This window comes from Trichoplusia ni, chromosome 2 (assembly GCF_003590095.1).
Source record: "Trichoplusia ni isolate ovarian cell line Hi5 chromosome 2, tn1, whole genome shotgun sequence".
Classification (NCBI taxonomy): Eukaryota; Metazoa; Arthropoda; class Insecta; order Lepidoptera; family Noctuidae; genus Trichoplusia; species Trichoplusia ni.
Genome location: NC_039479.1, coordinates 11824830 through 11844610, shown reverse-complemented (window position 1 = coordinate 11844610; position 19781 = coordinate 11824830). Strand labels below are relative to the sequence as shown.

The 19781-nt window shown below is 38.2% G+C and overlaps 2 protein-coding genes and 1 long non-coding RNA gene across 3 annotated transcripts; 1 reads left to right on the top strand and 2 right to left on the bottom strand.

Annotated features, from left to right (window-relative positions):
* The first annotated feature begins 48 nt into the window (after nt 1–48).
* Nucleotides 49–3172, top strand: LOC113507314 (protein MAK16 homolog). Its single transcript, XM_026890182.1, has 8 exons — nt 49–164; nt 253–299; nt 382–525; nt 818–1000; nt 1700–1829; nt 2167–2370; nt 2756–2827; nt 3058–3172. The coding sequence occupies exons 1-8, from the start codon at nt 150–152 to the stop codon at nt 3157–3159; spliced, it is 897 nt and encodes a 298-aa protein (XP_026745983.1). The 5' UTR covers nt 49–149; the 3' UTR covers nt 3160–3172.
* Nucleotides 3173–4392: 1220 nt separating this feature from the next.
* On the bottom strand, nt 4393–10794 carry LOC113507340. The gene is made up of 2 exons (XR_003401846.1): nt 9814–10794; nt 4393–4534 (listed from the first exon to the last, which is right to left on the bottom strand). It is a non-coding gene; the product is annotated as an uncharacterized LOC113507340 (long non-coding RNA).
* Nucleotides 10795–11527: 733 nt separating this feature from the next.
* Nucleotides 11528–12681, bottom strand: LOC113507245. The gene is made up of 2 exons (XM_026890124.1): nt 12479–12681; nt 11528–11874 (listed from the first exon to the last, which is right to left on the bottom strand). The coding sequence occupies exons 1-2, from the start codon at nt 12591–12593 to the stop codon at nt 11729–11731; spliced, it is 261 nt and encodes an 86-aa protein (XP_026745925.1). The 5' UTR covers nt 12594–12681; the 3' UTR covers nt 11528–11728.
* Nucleotides 12682–19781: the final 7100 nt, after the last annotated feature.

Sequence of the window (19781 nt, the reverse complement as noted above, 5' to 3'; positions counted from 1 at the left end):
ACGCTTTAGTCAATCTCTATTAGGACGCATTCCTAGCCAATGTCATTGTCAAAATAGTTGTCATTCGCGTACCGTATTGTGTTGAGGTTATTATTTGTCAGTCCATGTGATTATTATTTACAGTTAGTAAAAGAACCTTTAATTTTAACATGCAGCACGACGACGTAAGTATATTGAATTACGTGACTTTATAATGTTATCTTTTATATTTATTTTATTTTAAATCCTGATCAAATTATGTTTTGTTTATAGGTTGTGTGGGCAATTATCAACAAGACACATTGTTCGCACAAAGTAACGTATGTATTATTTAAAATTCTTGAAAAATATATTAGCTATCATCTTTAAAATATGATTAAATATGTGTTATTTATATTTCAGTACAAAAACTCAGCATTTTTGCCGAAATGAGTTCAACCTGACTGGTTTGTGCAGCCGGGCGTCGTGTCCACTTGCAAACAGTAAATATGCAACTATTCGTGAAGAAAATGGTATTATTTACTTGTTTATGAAGACAGCTGAAAGGTATAACTTGTTTAATTTAAAGATCAGCACCAATTGGTTTTATTTGTTTAATAATATTTTAAGAGAAAACTTTAAAAAAGGAAAGTAATTCTAGTCGCGCGGGAGATGCTTGTTTTTAAATCTATGTCGAATTTTTTTAAGCAAGCCAACCAACAAAATTGGTTCCTAATTTCACTTAAATACAAGTTTAATCATTCTTCTTGTACTCTGGTGTCACATATTTAAGTGGCGTCATTAACTGTTTTCCTATAAAACTCATGGACCAACAATACAAACGAGTTGATTTTTTCAGGGTAATGTTCCCAGCCAAACAATGGGAAAAAGTAAAGCTGTCAAGAAACTTTGAGAAGGCAATATATCAAATCAATGAGAATCTTCTATACTGGCCTGCTTTTATAAAGGCGAAATGCAAGCAGAGGTTTGTCAAAATAACACAGTATCTCATACGAATGAGAAAATTGAAACTTAGAAGAGTGTAAGTTTTTTTTATTATCTATACTTCTTCTATACTAATATATAAACCTGAAGTTTGTTTGTTTGTTTGTTTGTTTGAACGCGCTAATCTCAGGAACTACTGGTCCAAATTGAAAAATTCTTTTTGTGTTGAGTAGACAATTAATCGAGGAAGGCTTTAGGCTATAAACCATCACGCTGCGACTAATAGGAGCGAAGATACAATGGAAAATGTGAAAAAAAAACAGGAGGGGTATAAATCATAACTTACATCTTCTTCTACCCACGGGAACGAAGCCGCGGGCAACAGCTAGTATTATAATAATTTCTTACAGTAAACCTGTGTAATGAAAAAAAAATTTTTATAACGCAATGTTAGATAATCGAATTTTCGGATTATGGAGCACTGCCCCAGAACTGTAGTTAAGATCTGTTTTCTAAAAAGTACCCTCTTATCTGACAAATTACAAATTAATGTAGTGCATTCTGTTGAATTATCCAGTGCCAATGATAATGAATTGTGAAATATTAAGCACTGTTGGCCACATGATGACAGGGTTACATGTATATGCCAGGGTACGTAGGCCCACCATAGTAACATCTAAATGAATTCTATTTACAAAGATCTAACAAAATCAATAAATATAGTATTCATTGTAAAGTTGATATATATTTTTTAATTAATTCTTTATATACCTAATTTATAGTGTTAAATTTTTAGAAAGGAATTGGTTCCCATACAACGTAAGATAGAAAGGCGTGAGAGAAGAAGGGAAGAAAAGGCCTTAGTCGCTGCAAGAATAGACAATGCTATAGAAAAACAACTGCTTGAAAGACTGAAGAAAGGCACTGTAAGTATTGCAGTATTTATGTTTTAAATTTCATTATAATCATAGCTCACATATACTATATGGTCTTTTTTGGCTGATTGAGGTACTACAGGTTCAAAAATGGAAACCTTGAATTTAATTAGTAATGCACATTAACATGTATAAAACAGCAAAGTACAGTAAATAAATTTTTAAAGTTTTTAACAATTACCATATAACAAAAGTGAAAAACATAATTTTAGATGTATAAAGTTATTTTTTATTATGAAGAACACAATCTGATAGAGTTATATTTTATCTATTAAAAATACTAACTACATTTTACAACAATAAAGAACTTGATTTGTTTTAATTTCAGTATAATGATATTTACAACTTCCCACAAATGGCATTTGACGCAGCACTCAAAGCTGAAGAGATTTCAAGTGAAAGTGAGAAAGAAGATGAGGAAGAAGAAGAAGTTGAGAGAGAGATGGAGCCGGAATTAGAGAGAGAGTTGGAGCGGACTGTGGAGCAAGCTGATGAGTTTGTTGAAGCTGACAGTGATATGGATAGTGATGAGGTGAGTTCCTTCATTATCTTTTTAGGAATTTGTAATAATAATACCTACTTCACTTACCAGTACGATTTTCACTAGCAAGTGATGTTTTTCGCCCACACTATGATACTTAAGTGCTTTTTATCTTCCTTACTTCTACCTATTTCGTATCTAACATTAATTGGAAATCTGACTGACGGATTTAACAGATTTGAATTTTTAGACTTAGTCAAATACCCTGTTAGTAAATAAATAAGCATTATTAAAAAATACTGACATACCAAGTTTTCCTACATGTGCATGACACCACATTTGAGGTAATACTTTAAAATGGGATTGCGATCATTGACTTCTGTGAGTGACTGTACCTTTTGATTGGATTTCTTTTTAATGCTTTTGAATGTTTCAGGATTCCGATTCCGGTAAGAAGGAGAATGTTCACGTTGACAGTGATTTTGAATCGGAGACTTCAGACATTGAGGTGAGCTTTAAAAATCCTACCATAATTTAACTTCTTTTGAAACATACTAGGTCTAGTTTTTAATTATGTTAACATGCCCTTGCCACGATACACCTATGTATATATTTATTTTTCCAGTCATTTTGCACCTTTGTTTTATTGCTTGTCACTTCAATCCATTCAGTCGTTCCTTGAAATTATTACTGACCAATTAGTACCTAGTTATTAATGTTAATCTTATTTATTTCCAGGATATCGCCGAGTCTCTACCACGGAAGAAGATGGCACGCGTTGAAATAGAATACGAAACGGAACCAGTCGCAAATGTTACTAAAAAGAAAATAAAGCATTGATTTTATCATTTAATCTCGCCTTATCATTTCTCTTCTTTGCAAATGGCTAGCGTTGTTAAAGCAGTATAAAATAAGTAAAGTAAATAATAATTCTTAGCTTTGTTTCTTACTGTGGTGCACGATATGATTAATAGAACGAATTGATATCTATAGAGGATCATAATTGGCAGTGCCGTATTATTCATAAGGCACTTTTGTGCCTAGGGGCCCACTATGACCAGGGGCCCAGCACTCTCGATAAAAATTATTGCGTGGTTTTATGAAACTACGGTAAAAACCTAGGTAAGCCCACATTATTGACACTATAAGAGTGACAGTGCCTGTCTTTATAATTGTGCCCAAAGTAGTCTTCTAAAAAAGCTTGATAATTTGGACCAAGGGGCCTCCACTCCTTTGTTGCCTTGAGGCCTCTGGACCCCTAAATCCGGCCTTGATAATTGGCCATTTTAGAGCTCCGTGCCGGCATAATATTGACTTGTCTTAGCCTTGATTTTTCTTCCCGTATTTAGCCTAAAATAGATAGGAAAATCAATGAAATCCTTTTATAAAGAGTTGTCTTCTTATAAAGACTGATAAAGTTGATATCTAAGTTACTCATTTGTTTATAATATTTATACCTTATGAATGTGTGTCAATTGTTTTTTTTTCATTTATTTACCTGATTAAATTATCTTTCAATACTTTATTTGATATACAACAGAAAACATTGAGTGCGATATCAGTACTTCCCCTTAAATAAAAACGATAAGGCTGAGTTCACACCGTGTGTTGATGTGCATGTGTTTCATTAATAGTTTGCATAAAGCTAGGTAAATGAAACAATTCCGATAGACATAAACGATCTTGTTTTCCTTGCGATTCGTTTTCAAACAATATTTTTAGGTCACAATTTAATCCTTGGTCGCGGGGGTTTTACAAACACACAAATCAAGCACAAATACCTACATGTGTGGTTATAATGCTAGTTTAATATGAAGGATCGTGGGATCCCATATCTAATTAAATATCAAACAAACGTTACTATAACAAATACAAAACATTAAAAGTAGATATAAAAACAGGAGTAGCTGGTAAGTTTGAGTACCGAGCTTTTTACCCACCGAAAAGTGGATGATCAAAACATAATGATTATTTTACCACCGGCTTTACCTTTAAAACAGGATTCAAATTAATCGAATAGAGATCCTTAATGACTGTGATTAATTAATAGACATTTTTTTTTTGTTTTTGTGGTTTTTTTTTTTTTTTTTTTTTTTTTAGTGTTTTGGCAATCTGCTAACTTGCGCAACAATTACTGCCAGTGTCGCGTAGTGACCACACATGGGTATTCTGCGGGCTTAAAACTTTTAAGTTTTTTCAGGCGATATTTCGCTGCCTGTAACAACACAAAATATGAGTTAGTAGATACATACTTATCATAGAGATTATTTACAACCATAGACTAAATATAATATTTACAATTTTATATTGTTAGTGTGAATAAATTTAATAAAAGCACATATAATTTGGGGATTTGGGAAAAAGGAAAGGAGGTGGCGGACATTAACTGGGTTTTGGATCTTAAGCTTGCTTATGACTTGATCCATATCGTAAGCTTTGTTCCGGGGGCAGTTGAGGAAAATGTGGTCCAAAGTACCCTCCTCTAGACCACACTCACACAGGGGGTTACTAAGGACTCTGATTTTGTGTAGGAAAACTGGAGTGCAGCAATGACCAATGCGGATACGGCATATTACTGACGTAACCCGCTTTGGAACCTTTTTGAACTTGTGGAACCAAGGTTTGGAGGGGATAGAGGGCTGAATTGCTGCCAGTGCTCCACCCTTGGTCTTACTGGAAACATCCCAGTAAGATTGCCAGGCTTTGAAGAGGTCAGCTTTCGCCTTATGGATCAAGTCATAGGTTTCTATGCGGTAATGTGTCGTGTCTGCTAAGCTGCTGGAGATAGCCGCCTTGGCGGCTGAGTCTGCGCACTCATTTCCCGTGATGCCCATATGGCCTGGTATCCATACAAGTATAACCTCTATATCCTTACTGGAGAGAAGGCACAGAAGTTCTTTAATATTTATAATTATCGGACTACGAAGGTTATCTTTTAAAGAGTTTTTAACGATAGCTTCCAGGGCACTTCTGGAGTCAGAGAAAATTATAGCTTTTGTGATATTGTTATGCGAAAAAATGAATTTACATGCCTCTAAAATTCCAATGCACTCTCCAGTGAACACGGATGTCTCTGGAGGGCACTGGAATTGAAGGAAAGTTTGGAAGTTGGAAAGGTAGACGGCAACCCCAGTTTTGCCATCCGGACTAAGTTTTGAAGCGTCTGTGTAAAATTGGGTGTGGTTAGGCCACTTATCATTGACGAACTGGGAAAACCAAACGTTTGCCTGAATAGTGTCCTTATTAACGCCAATGAAAGGGGTGAAATTAGGGCGAAAGTGTAGGACCTTGTATGGGGAGGTGTAGACAGGTAATTTAGTGCACTGGCGAATCGGGGCGTTCTCTGTAACCATACGTAGCTTTCTGAAGGAGGTTAAAACTAAAGGGGGATCTTTGTGTCTCCAATATGAACTACGTCCGAGCAAGTTGTCCAAAGTGGACAGCTTCGGCAGTAGCTTGTGATTTGAATTAAGGACCATCTTGTACGCGAATTTATCAGCAAGGTACTGCCTGCGAAGGAGAAGAGGAGGGTCGCCACTCTCAACCTGCAGTGCGTTAATCGGTGTAGACCTCATACAACCCAATACAATGCGGAGGGCTCTTGACTGAACCACGCCGAGCCGAGCCAGTGCAGCTTTGCTGCACGGCTCCAGCCAAAAACTGGCGTAGTCCAGTAAACTCCTTATTGTGGCATTGTAAATGAGCTTCAAGGTGAACGGATGAGCGCCCCACCAAACGCCTGCGAGAGCTCGCAACAAATTCAATTTCTTCTCGCATTTGCCCGTGACATAGTTAATATGAGATACACCTGTTAATTTGGAGTCCAGGATGACACCCAGAAATTTCACGCGGTCCTCTAAATTTATAGGGAGGCCTTCAACTTCCAGGCGGACATCCGGGATAACTCTTTTCCGAGTGAAAATGAGTGTTGAGCTTTTGGGGGCGGATAAACTAAGACCATGGGAGACGAGCCAGTGATTTAGGGAGTCGAGGGATACCTGCATGGACGCCGAGGCCTGATCTATAGACTCATACGGCAGATATAGGCAGAGATCATCCGCATACTGCAAGATCCGGCAGTCACTATTAAGGGATCTGTGGAGATCAGAAGTGTAGATGTTGTAAAGCAGAGGACTGAGGACCGAGCCTTGAGGGAGACCTCTCCAAACGGTTCTGGTAACAGATTCTACACCGGGAATGTGGAGCTTGACAAATCGTCCGGAAAACAAGTTGCAAATGCATTGTCGCATCTTAGCCGGAATGCTCAGCTGGCGTAGCTTACTACTGAGCACGGAAAGGAGGACATTGTCATACGCAGCTGAGATATCTAGGAAGACCGCTAAAACGGACTCGTTTTTTGAGAGAGCGATCCGCGCATCCGTGACGAGGACGCCAATGCTATCCATGGTGCTGAGGCCTTTGCGAAAGCCGAATTGGGATTCGGCCAAAAGGCTACGGCTTTCGACAAACCATTCCAACCGGTTCTTGATGAGGTGTTCAAGAATCTTACCAATGACGGGAGAAAGAGCAATTGGTCTGTAATGGTCTGCGCTGTCGGGAGTTCTTCCTGACTTCAGGATAGGGATGATAAGCTGGGTTTTCCAGTTATCTGGGATATGGGAGAGTGAGAAACAGGAGTTGATAAGGGATAAGAGGTACTGGCGGCAAAGAGCTCCAGACCTCTTGTAAAAGGAGTAGGGAAAGCCATCAATCCCCGGAGCTGAGTCACGGACGTGGTTCAGAACTGTTTCTAACTCAGACATGGAGAACGGTAGATCCAAGGGATTGTTGGACAGGATGGGGGGGTTTGGGGATGAGGGACATTCCTCGCTAAGTGGAACGTAGGGCGGGGCTAGTTTACATAGGAAATTGGGAGCCAGATCATGTGGGATAGTGGAAGGATTCTGGGTTGAGCAGCCACGGCTGTATCCCTTGAACTTTTTCCAGATGATCGAGGAAGGGGACGTTGGAGAAAGGGAAGCACAGAAGTTTTTCCAACCTTCGTATTTCTTCTTTTTAAAGAGACGCCTGGATTTAGCAAGAATCCGATTGTACTCAATCAGGTTGGTCACCGACATAGACCCCACGTACCTAGACTCGGCATCCTTCCGGGCTTTTACCATGGCGGAACACTCACGGTCCCACCACGGTGGGGACGAAAGCTTTCCAGAGGCCGAGTTTTTATGGGGAATGTTATGTTCAGCGGCCAACGAGACAGCCTCAGAGAATTGCTCTATACAGGCATCGAGGTTATCTGGAGAAATTTCTGGCAAGGAAGGGACCAGGGAGTCAAGAGTTTGGGAATACAAGTCCCAGTTTGCATTCGGGAGCTTGTATTTTAGGAGAGGAGGTTTGTCTCTACTGGGTAGCGATCTGTTAGTAAGGGTGGTGCGGATAGGATAGTGATCACTACCGTGGGTGTGGTTTAGGCGCTGCCATTCCAGGTGGCCCGTTAGGCTGGTTGAGCAAATAGTAAGGTCCACACAACTTCTACTCTGTCCGGGTCTGGGAAGTCGGGTTTCCAGCCCACCGTTGACAACACAGAGCCCGACCTCATCGATTAAATCGACAAGGTCCAGCCCCGGGCCATCGCAGTGGTCAGATCCCCAAAGGACGTGGTGACAATTAAAATCACCCAAGATTATAGTGGGGTTTTGGGCGGTACAAATATTTTTTACGTATTGGAGACAGGTGGGATTCGGGGATGGGATATAGATAGAAATAAAATCAATGCCCAGCAGGTTAACACCTACAGCATTGATCTCATCTCCATGGGGGGGTAGGGAGAGAGGGGAGAAGGAGAAGGAATTATTTATGAGTATAGCGGCTCCGCCATAGCCGTCGGGACGGTCATCACGGAGCACGCTATATCCGGGGACATTAAAATGGAGGCGCGGCGTTAGCCACGTCTCTGCTATAGCAAAGATAGCTGGAGTGTGAAGGTTAACCAAGTGAGTGACCTTATGTTTTTTTGGAAGGACACTCCTGGCGTTCCACTGCAGGAGATGGAATTTTGCGGTTGGAAAAGAGATGAATCAAGTTATTGGCAACGTGGTCTGGTAAGGGGAAGGATGTGAGAATAGATGTGAGCAACATTACCATTTGCTCTACTGCTGGGATATTTTCAGTGGGAGAGGGGCTGTTGGGAAGGGCACAGCCGTTGGCGGGAGTGGGGAGAGTAAAACTATTCAGGATATTCTGGTGGGCCTGACGATCATACCCTGGGGAGAGGGGAGCATGGGATTTTGGGGGCAGGAAAACAGTTTTCCTGTAAGATGTGGTAGTGGGTGATTGGTGAGAGCGGTAAGGACGAGCTAATTGGGGTGTGTGGAGAGACTGTTGGGGGGAGGGAGCTGATGCAACAACATCAGCAAAGGACTTTCTGGCTGGTGGGAATATTTTTGCTGCCTCAGAATATGATAGGTTTTTTTGTGACATGCAGGATTTAATATTCCTCTGCCTTTGGTACTCTGGACATTGTCGGCTGGTGGCCAGATGATTTCCTTCGCAAAATAGGCAGGTCGTTTCGTCTGCTGAGCATCCCTCACCAAAGTGGTCTCCACCACAGCGGAAGCACCGTGGTTTGGACCTACATTGGGTCTTGGTATGACCATACCGACAACACCCAAAGCATTGAATTGTGGGGTAGTTATAAAGCTCAACAAGAAGTGAATTATGACAGCAAAATACACGTTCAGGAAGAACTCTCCCATCAAAAGTTAAAACCACTGAAGAAGTGGGTAACCATTCTGCTTTTCCGTCACTGGTAACCTTCCTGTTCAACCGCCTTATTTTTAGAATCTTTCCACAACCTGTAGGGGACTTTAGGTTATCCGAGCATTCTAGATCTGTCCAGTCTGCTGGGACACCCTTTACTACTCCCATGCGGGTAATATTAAAAGTAGGGATCAATGTAACATAGCCTTTTTCTTTGAGGAAACTGCTGTCCATGAAAGCATTGGCGTCTGCTGGGGCTTTAAATTCCACAGAGATACGGTTCCTACCTACCTTTTTTATGCCATCCTCAGTTATGTTTCTAACCTTGTTTTTTAATAGCAACTGACCAAACCTTACAGGATGCATAGTTGAACCCGCCTTAGGGTCCACCTCTGCATACGATACGAATACTATATACGGGGCAACGTCGGTATCTGTGTATTTCGATCGAGCTATGAGTGATGGTGCGGAGACTCTATCACGTTTCGATGCCGAAGATACTGAGTCCTCGGTGTTCGTGTCGTTTTCTTTGTTATCAATTGGCCGTTTTCGTTTAGTAGAGGTTTGTGTCTCCATTGCCTCAAAAGATGACAAAGGAGCTGTTACAACGGGAGTGTAGGAAAAAAGGTCTAGGGCTTGGGGATTGGGGTCGGATTGGGGATTAGGGTCGAGTATGGGGGGATCATTGGGATCTGGCGGGCGGCCCGGAGGCCGGTCGTCAGCGTCCATTATTGCGCGGCGACTGCCGCATAAAATAAAGAAGTACTATGTACTTACCAGTAAATTGAACACACAAAAACACAAAACACACAGGACACACACAAATATATAAGACGCACTCAAAATACAGTCGAAAAAACAAACTTCTACTGCCCAAAAGCTTAATAGAAGAAACTCCACATGTGTTAGTCAACAAACACAAACCGGAAGTCCGTTTTTGTGGTTGTACAAAAGGATATAAACGCAACCCTGTTACTCAACTACCTTCAACGTCCGTCTAGCACAAGGCTGCAACTCATGACCCGTAGTAGCGAAATTTCATTGATAGTGTATTCCTGTTGCTTCTATAAGAAGCAATAAAACTTTGAATTCATCTCTGTGGAGCCCAGTACCTACGGCTGATACCTGCCCGGGCAGTGGGATTGTTCGAAAAAATTACCGTCGCTCCGGTGCACGAATGGCAAAGAAAGGAACATGGTCGCGTATCTATTAGATCAAGCGATGGGTTAATAATAAACTTGAAGGGTGGCAAGTTTTATAGTTTGTTTTTTTACCCTATTTATATGAAACCCTGTGCCGCAAGTCAGACTCGCACTTAACATAATTTTTATGACTACTTTACACTCAGATCAGACACCTCATAAGTTTTCACCGTTGAATGGAACTCAAATGATCACCGTACAGCTGAAAATTCAATAATTTCATCCTATTATAAGACTTAATTAAGACATTCCAATGAATGACGAATAATTTTGACGTTTAATTGTTTTAGCATTGTGTGCGAATTAATATCGCCACAAAAGCGAAAGAGAATTGGTCGAAATGAAGTGTCTGTGATCTGAATAACGTTTAGGCACTTGAAACGATAATTAAATTGTGTTACGGACGGGGCTGTTGACAGTTGCCTATCAATTATATTGGCAATTTAGCCAATTTAGGTAGGTATAAGTAGTTAAGTATTTTTTTCAAACGAAGTCCCAGACTAGCGACAATCATTCATGGAACATACAAATGCTTGTCCTACATGGGGATCGAACCCGCGACTCGTCGGTAGTAGTGGCGTGGCAGTAGGTTTGGCGTGGTGACCTGAGCCCCTCGGCTGCCCGATGACATTAAGTTCAATGTTTTACGGATCAAAGACACTTTACTTTTAAATCGTCACTTGTCGCAGCCCAGTGATGGTTAAGAACTTAATTTACAAGTAAGTAGGTAATAAATTTGTGGCGGTCCAAGCAAGCCCACATTGGCCACGTTGGGAGCGATTTATAATAACGTATGCGACGCACATAACTCTAGCGACGTCGCCCTTTCCCAACATTTTAATTCACTCTGGATATGAAGAGGGTTGCCTGACGTATATCCTTCTGAAGGACTTTCGCGCCACTATTTACCAGTTCAACAAAAAATAAATAGCAGGTACTCTGATAGTGAGGGTATTTTTTGGCAGCTAGTCTAGTCTCATAGTCAAGCTAAGAGTGAAGTGATAGATTTGTGGTGATATTTCTGTCATGTTTTATTTAAATTGTGTGAGTAATAAAAGTATAAATAAACGTGTAAAAGAGTTAAGGTCTGCCCATTAATGTACTCGTTAAAGGTTTGACAATAGGCAGAACTTAACTATATCAATATACTTTAACCATTTCCTTGTTCCGTGATACATATGCTAACATTTATATTTTTAACTATTTAATCTCTGGCGGGACAGCAAAGTAGTTAACATTGCGTTTGAGCAATAGCTTACAGGGTCGTTATAAATATAAATAACACAAAGTATAAAGAATACAGTTTATTTCAAAACTACTTATAGAATACATATCATACTAAGAGGAAGTTTTAAAATTTAATAAAGGCAAAAAGAATAGGTTGTTTATCTCTGGCATACGAAGATACTCTTTAAAAACCGAGTCCCTTATGAAATAAATGTCGTATAAAAAATCCTTACTAAAAAGAACACAGATCTGATGTTGTACATCTAACTGTAGCATCGGCAAGTTGTTGAAGAGACACAGGTACCGTGTTTGAAGCCCAACAACTTACAAATGTAGTCACATCCAGGGTTGGTGCAGTCCTTTATAGTCGTTGGTATGTACAGAACTTCTTTGGCCTCTCTTATAGATTCTGAAACAATGACAGCTTGTATAAAATCGTTTCTCTGGTCTAAAAGTTAGGGAGAAATAACACAAAAAATATTAAAATAGTTTTCAAAATTAATAATAAACAGTGGTACGATCGTGGGCTGACATACGGGGTGTGTAATAAACAGATAGTGTTTGGGATGATTCCTTTTATCGTAACTTAAACTTCTTTCTTGGAAAAGTTGTTTATCTTAAGCGGTATTTAAACTATAAACTGGATTCGCCGAAACAAATCTTTGAATCTAAGTAGAACACTTTTTTTTCTTTCAAAGAATCCAAATTTATTTCATGATGTGTATCATGTCAGAAATTTGGCCTTAATGAATCAACAACAACCTGTATGTACACATTTTAATAGAATGTACACATCCTACAGATTTAGTTGTGATTATGAAAAAAATAACTGCATCTATGATGATCAATTAGAATCATTGGTGATTATGAATTCTCTTTGATTTCATATTCAAATATTGTTCCACCGTTTATCAAGAAAGTTTCTCAAATACAAATCCAAATATACAGCATGTATTAAAAAGGCTGAGTCAAACAAAAAATAAAAAAGTAAAAAAAAACCTAGCAAAACTTACTGATTTCGTCGACTGATCTATCAAGGTCAGCAAATAGCGCCTCATCCAATGATACGAACCTAGCATTAGCTGCCAGGACCATCGCGCTGATTACCGCAACTATGAAGAACTTCATGATTAATATTCAACGACCTTCTTATAAAACGACTGGCAACAGAGTGACCTGTGACACGGGTTGCACAAGAACTTTGACTGACGATTTATCCAAAGACTCTATTTATAATAATCAGCTCTCATGCATCATACTTTGTACTACACAAGGTACTAACAGTGTTGCCACTGTAATATGTACCTTAATTCTTGAGCTTAAAGATAAAGTTTGGAATGTAGAATTTGTGGCCAGTGAATTTTTAGGGTTTCGTCCCCGGCGGAAAAATTGTAACCATATATGTAGTTAAACATTTAAAATTTCTACAGGTGATGTATTTCTGCTTTCATTATAACAAAGATGCAATAAAAAATTAAAAAGTATATTACTACCACAACTTTTAAATGGATCCAGCGATTTTTTTCAAACATGTCTTAGAACAGTAGCACATAATTCGCCTTTAATAAAAAAACAACCTAAATTGAAATCGCACAATCTGTTCTGAAGATATGATGCCACAAGAGATACACGAGATGCCATCCTTTTGATTATTTTTTAAATTAAAATGAACAACGAAGTTAAATAACGTTTGGTACGATTATAAGTGTGCCATTACGTTTTTCCTTATTTGTTCAGAACCATCAGTGTCACTAGCCTGACACGTACTTGCCCACTTTTTTATGTTTGGGATTTGGGATTTCGAAGTTGACTGGAGCGATAGCTCATTTATAAACAAAACCTTAAATTATGGCGCTTTTTTATTTTATACTTTATTTTCATTCTCATAAAGATTGCATTTATTTAAATTTTCGAAGAAGTCCCGAATATGAATGTTCTCCATTGAATTATTTCCTAAATACTCCTCTTTGGATGTACAAAAACTGCAAAGACTACATAATGTTAATATTATGTCTTCGATGTTACATTTTATTTACGTACTCTGTTCTGACTGCGTCCACTGTTTTGCTTATCGTTATCCTGAAGTGATAGCTTCTTATGAGTAAGGACCTACTTGACAAAATCTTTATCGCCAGTGCTGACAGTTTTAAATTCGTAGACATAACACATAGGCGTATGGTACACGTCATGCAAAGATATCAGAATAAACCGTTATTTTTTAGATATTCGATTAAGCATATGTACCGTAAAACGGGGTGAATAGAGGGTTTTTTGGGGTGGATAGAAACAGAGTTTTTATTAAAATTTGGACGTTTAACTAGACAAAACATAAAGATTATACGCAAACTCACAAGTATTTCATAAAGTAACTGTGTCTAAGCATTTTAATGTAAGAAAATATTCTTGTAACCCCCTAAAAAACACTATTCTCTATTCACCCCTTGAAACTCTATTCACCCCGTTTTACCGTAGTTAAAGTTATTGTAATGTGCTGTTACTCTGCGAGCAAGCTTTAGCAGCATCACCGGATAATTTTATACTTGTTTTTAAAAAGATCCAAGGTATGGGGCTTTTTGCAACAAAGAGAATCAAATTACTCAACTATTAGTAGGTTTTAAAATTTGTTCAAGGTGACAAAGATTGAACTTCAATTATATATTATATTTAACAACTGTACAACCTTAACATGCAAATAAACATTTTGAATTTTGAATTTTAGATTTGTCTTTCTCGACACCTGAACAACGAAAACAATTTCTGAAGAATTGGTAAGATATTTGTCAAAAAGAGCTCCGAAGGAGGTAAAACTTGGAGAGGCGGCCAAACACTTTTTCAGCCATCATTGTTTGCTTAGTGCTATCGACTAGGGGCGGACAGTTTTGGCCAGTGAAGTCAACGGTACTACTTCCTCGAACATTCCCAAAAAAACAGAGACAAAAACAGCAAATCTTAGCCTGCTTCAGTACCTACTTTACAGCTGCATGGTTTTATGTCTATTTCTAATTATTTGTCTCGACTAGCTACTACGGCGATCCAAAAGTAACGATAATCAATTTGAAATAAAGGTAATTGAACTACAACACTAATTTATTTATCTAGATAGTGTCTTTGTAAGTCAATGCATTTAGTCCATCTCATATCTTAGCCCGTAATACCTCTAGAAAATCTTTGTCTTGATCTTCCAAAAACGCCTTTACAGCAGTCATCACCTCGCCATCGTGGTGTTCCTTGAGTTGAGAAAAGAGGCAGAACGAGCTATTAACTAGATCTGGCGAACAGGGTGGAGATGTTCAAGCAATTCGAATCCCGTTTCTTGGATGGTAGCCATCGCAACGGTGACTTTGTGAGCCAGCCCGTTGTCATGGTGAAACAACACTCTTGTTTGCAATTGGGCTCGTCGTCTGCGTAGTAATGTCGTATTATTAAAAACTAGCTGTTGCCCGCGACTTTGTCTGCGTGATTCTCAAGATGTGAAAAACTATGAAGTTTAATAATAACGATCATCTCAAAAATGTAATGCAATATTGAAAATGAAACACTTTTTATATTTTAAGCTTGCTTTTTTATTTCTAAATTATAATGAATCTTGAGCGGCCCAAAAAGACTATCAAATGTTTGAATCAAACACATTTCATCGTTTACGATACTATCCTGGTGTCAAATATTTCAGAGCTGTTTTAATGAATTTTTCTTATATAATCCCAAAAAGAGGGGTTTATAACTTTGACATATCTGCCTGCCTGTCTATCTGTCTGTGACATCATAGCTTCCGAAAGAATTGAACTATTTTAATTTAAACGTGAATTATGTGCGAGTGTTCGTTTAGACATGTTAAAAATGGGGGGGGGGGAGGTGCAAATAGGAAAAAATAACAGAAGTGCTAAGACTGAGTTATACACTCAGTCTTAGCAGTTCTGCTAAAAATGTTGTACTTTCGAGGGTTTTCCATTTTCTAATTGGGTGGGTTATGATTTTCGAGCACGTCTCTTCTTGGGACGGCCTACACCTGAAATTGCTAGACGGATTATGACAGTGATTATGAGGTACCTATCATAAAATTATTATTGTAATGTAACCAAAGAGGTAAATCAGAACCATATTACTGAGGCCCCGGTGTCCGTTCGTCAGTCTGTCACCTGGCTGTTTCTCAGGAACAGTGATAGCCAGACAGTTGTTATTTTCACACACGATGTTTTCTGACGATATAAAGAAGATGTCAAATTATTTTTGTGGACGAAGCTGGTGAAGTGAGAGTCGGGGTCGGTAACTGTGGATTTTATATAGTTTCAGAAGATATAAGATTTTGCAAAATTGCGCCCAGATAAACGGTTTCCTAAAACACGTTTGATTGCCCTCTTAATATTAAAACTGATCTTTCTCACAAACATTTGGACTATTTCTAAAATAAAAAAGGTGGGAAACGTGTTATCTTGACCCCCTGGTGTTTTGATCATGAATGACCTACCTGACGATCACTGAAGTAAAATACCGTCATCCCTACTGCATAAATGGAACTTAAATAAAGACTACTTGAGGTTGGTTATGAGGTTACGCTGTCGATACCGACAACCAAAATGAATTTTCCAGACATTGTATGACGGATGTAAGTGCTGATAGCTACACGCTATTACAAAAAAATGTTAAAGGATTTTTTGGAAGGACCACGTGTGGTGTTACCGGAGCGAATAGAGTAATAAATGAGTATATAAGGGGAAGTTTGAAAGTGGCACCGGTTACAGAGAAACTACGTGGTAACCGGCTGTCATGGTATGGGCATGTTATGCGGAGGAATGAAAATCATGTGGTAAGGAAGGCGTTAAGCATGGATGTGGATGGATATAGGGGAAGAGGACGACCAAAGAAACGATGGATGGATTGTGTGAAAGACGATATGGCTGTAAAGAGTGTTCCTTCTGAGATGACGGCCGATAGGAAGGTGTGGAAGAAAATGACACGTTGCGCCGACCCCAAATAAAATAATTGGGATAAGGGCAGGGGAATGATGATGACCACGTGTGCGGTCTCTGTAATGGCGGATGTACACCGATCAAATCGTTAAAATGTTGAAAAATCAGGTATCAGTGGACATTGTTCTATCAATAGATACATAATGTCAAAAACTGTCTAGCGTACGGTCTTATTCATTGATAGCTTTGGTCGTACAGATCTTTCACATTGCATACCTATTATGCAGTTTACGCAAGTTTTCTGGGCTTTTTTATCCGAAATACTTTTGGCCTATGTAATGTTGCAAATTTAAGAAAACATTATTTCATTGTTTGAAAGGCTTTTTTTTTGTTTGAATGTTTATATTTTTGTTGCTAGTTGTTACAGATGAACCAAGGTAATAATTAACTGTGTCGTTCAGTAATTTATTGTTGCATATTTATAGATAAGATCAATGTGAACTACATGCAACTTTGGGTTGAGTGTCACTACGAATGTTTTGATCTTGAAGACATAGGTATATACACCTATCGTAAATAAATACAAAATCATGTTACGGCATTCCACATTTGAACTTGAGTAATTTTAGTACATCAATAAAAATAAAAATAATTTAAGTTCCTTTCTTTCAAGGATTACGGTAACAATTGTTTAAAAAAAAACGTATTAGTTTATGTTTCTTTTATTTTACTTGTGAGATAGTCTTGAAAGAGAATAAAATGACTAATTTTGTGAAAATGATTTATTTTCGAAAAATCCTATTATTGCTCTGCCAAAAGTCTTAAGATAAATACCGTGATGTTTTTTTGTGTAAATTGATGACCGTGCTGCCTACTACTCAATGGGGTGAAAATACACCTCATAGTTGTATTACACGATGTTACGGGTGACTCCAAAAATTTAAAACTTTACTGCTCATGCCCTCTGCATAGTAGCGTTATGGTTTTTGTATATTTGTTGTATCATGTGTACGATAAGGTTCATGCAAAATTTGAACGTAATATATTTAGTAGTTTATGAGATAATTTGATATTTGTTTATAGATATAAAAGGCTCCTGCTCACCCCCTGTAACGAAAAGCGAGATAATAAGTAAAAAGTATGTTGACCGGACCTCTTGTTGATATTCTCTGAAAATTTGAATCAAATCTATCCAGTACTTTCCGAGATCTTTCCGGACATACATACAGACAAACAGACAAACAGACAAACAGACAAAAATTACAAAAATCATATTTTCTGCTTCGTAATCGTTCGTAGACCACCCTGCAATTATTCTTTTTAAAAAATATTCAATGTACAGTTTTCACTTTTCTACAATTTTATTATATGTATAGATAACATTATTATACCTAACTCTTTGATAGCGACTATAATTGTAATTAGCAGCGTATGTGGTCCGAGACAATAGAACATAGTTTTTCCTTTGTGTACAAGTGAATTTCAATATAATTTTCCTGTTAATTTAATTCACTTTATTATTCCCTGTAATCTATGGGCTATGGGTGTAAGCAGAGTTGTTCAAGGGCCTTTCGGGTGTCGCTTTTACCACTGCAATAATTTTGCTTTGTGAGGTGGTAGCGGGCACTCAGGTCACTTCAGGCCACTTGTGGCAACGTCAGGAGCTAAGTTGAAAGTGGCTTCACCATACCAACACTTCAAAGAAAAATCCTTTAAACCAAATATGCTCTTCAACGGCCGTAGTAGGTGTTTAGTTAGCCAAAGTAACCAGAAATCCCGGTATAGAAATCACCCCGAAAATACTGAACTGTTGGTGGTTATTTATACGCTCAAACGTTCGGATCTCACAAAAAAGGTAGGACCTTTTGTTCGATCCCTTATTTATGTATGAATGAGCCATTAGTTCAACCGCACGCCGGTAGAGAGCGCCAGTAGCCCGCAAAAAGCCACTATTGTTCCCGCTAGTATTTTTCTTTTGGTGGTTGCTTAAGAATGGCTTGTACATCCACATATGGATTTGTGTAACAAAGGTGAGAGAATATACCTGAATATATTTCGCAGCATGTACTGAGTAGGGTTTGTTTCAATATAATTATTTTATTGTCTGGGTGGATGACTGAAAGACATCTGGGATTTAATTGGAACTCAATTTACTTGTATGATTTCAGTTGAAGTGAAATTATTAATTAGAAGAATTACTTTAAATAATGTAAAACTAAAATAAATAAAATAATCGAGAAGAATGTTTATTATTTACATTACAAGTCTATCAAGATTCTAAACATCTCCAATTACCATGACCTGTGTAGGTAATCGAAACATCCCAATTGGACTTTTAATCACGAACTGGTAGAATAAAAAGAACGCTCATTAAACATTAAAAAAAATGGAAAAAGACGTAACAATATAATATTACAACATCATTGTGTGTTACTTCAATTAAAGTATATTATGTCATAACAGGATATAATTATTGTGATATATTGATTATTACGAACATTAAATTATAAAATTATAAAACTGGAGCTAATTACCAGCGACGTATCTCTGGGGATTTGGCGAACAATTGTGTATGCCATTATTATTTACAAGCTTTTTAACAATATTATTAACAATCTACACAATTCTTAATTATTGCGAAAGTCACGCATGTCGCAAGTCGTTCCATGCATGAATTTATATGCACGAGGTCCAGGCTCTACTCTGAAAAACGGTGAAGTAAAACATAGTCAGGAAATATGAAATCGTCAACCTGCATTGAGGTAGATGTTCAAGCTTTCCATGCACAGAAAAAAGCCGTCTTAATACTAGTAGTGACTTGAGGTAAACGAAGAAGAATCATCCTACTATTGTACTAATATTTCCAACTAATCCTACAAATATTATAATAGTAAAAGTTTGTAAGCCTGGATGATTGGATTTTTGTTTCTCTTGCACGCAAAAACCACTGAACGGATTTAGACGAAACTTGATACATGGATAGTTTATAACCAGGATTAAGGCAGAGAATAGTATGTATTACGTTTTTTTGTTCCCGTGGGATCATTTTCGATTTGTAGCGGGCGCGACCGCGGGCAAGAGCTAGTACAAGCGCTAGCCAGTACACTAACAATCCCTATCCCTACTAATATTATAAATGCAAAAGTAACTCTGTCTGTCTGTCTGTTACGCTTTCACGTCTAAACCACTGAACTGATTTTAATGAAATTTGGTACAGAGATAGAGTTGACCTTGAGAGAGAACATAGGATTGTTTTTATCCCGGACTTTTGAAGAGTTCTCTTGGAAAGGTGATATAACCGACATCGACGACTTTCCCCGTTTTTCCTCATTTTCCATTGTATCTTTGCTTCTATTAGTCGCAGCGTGATGTAATGCAGCCTATAGCCTTCCTTGATAAAAGGTCTATT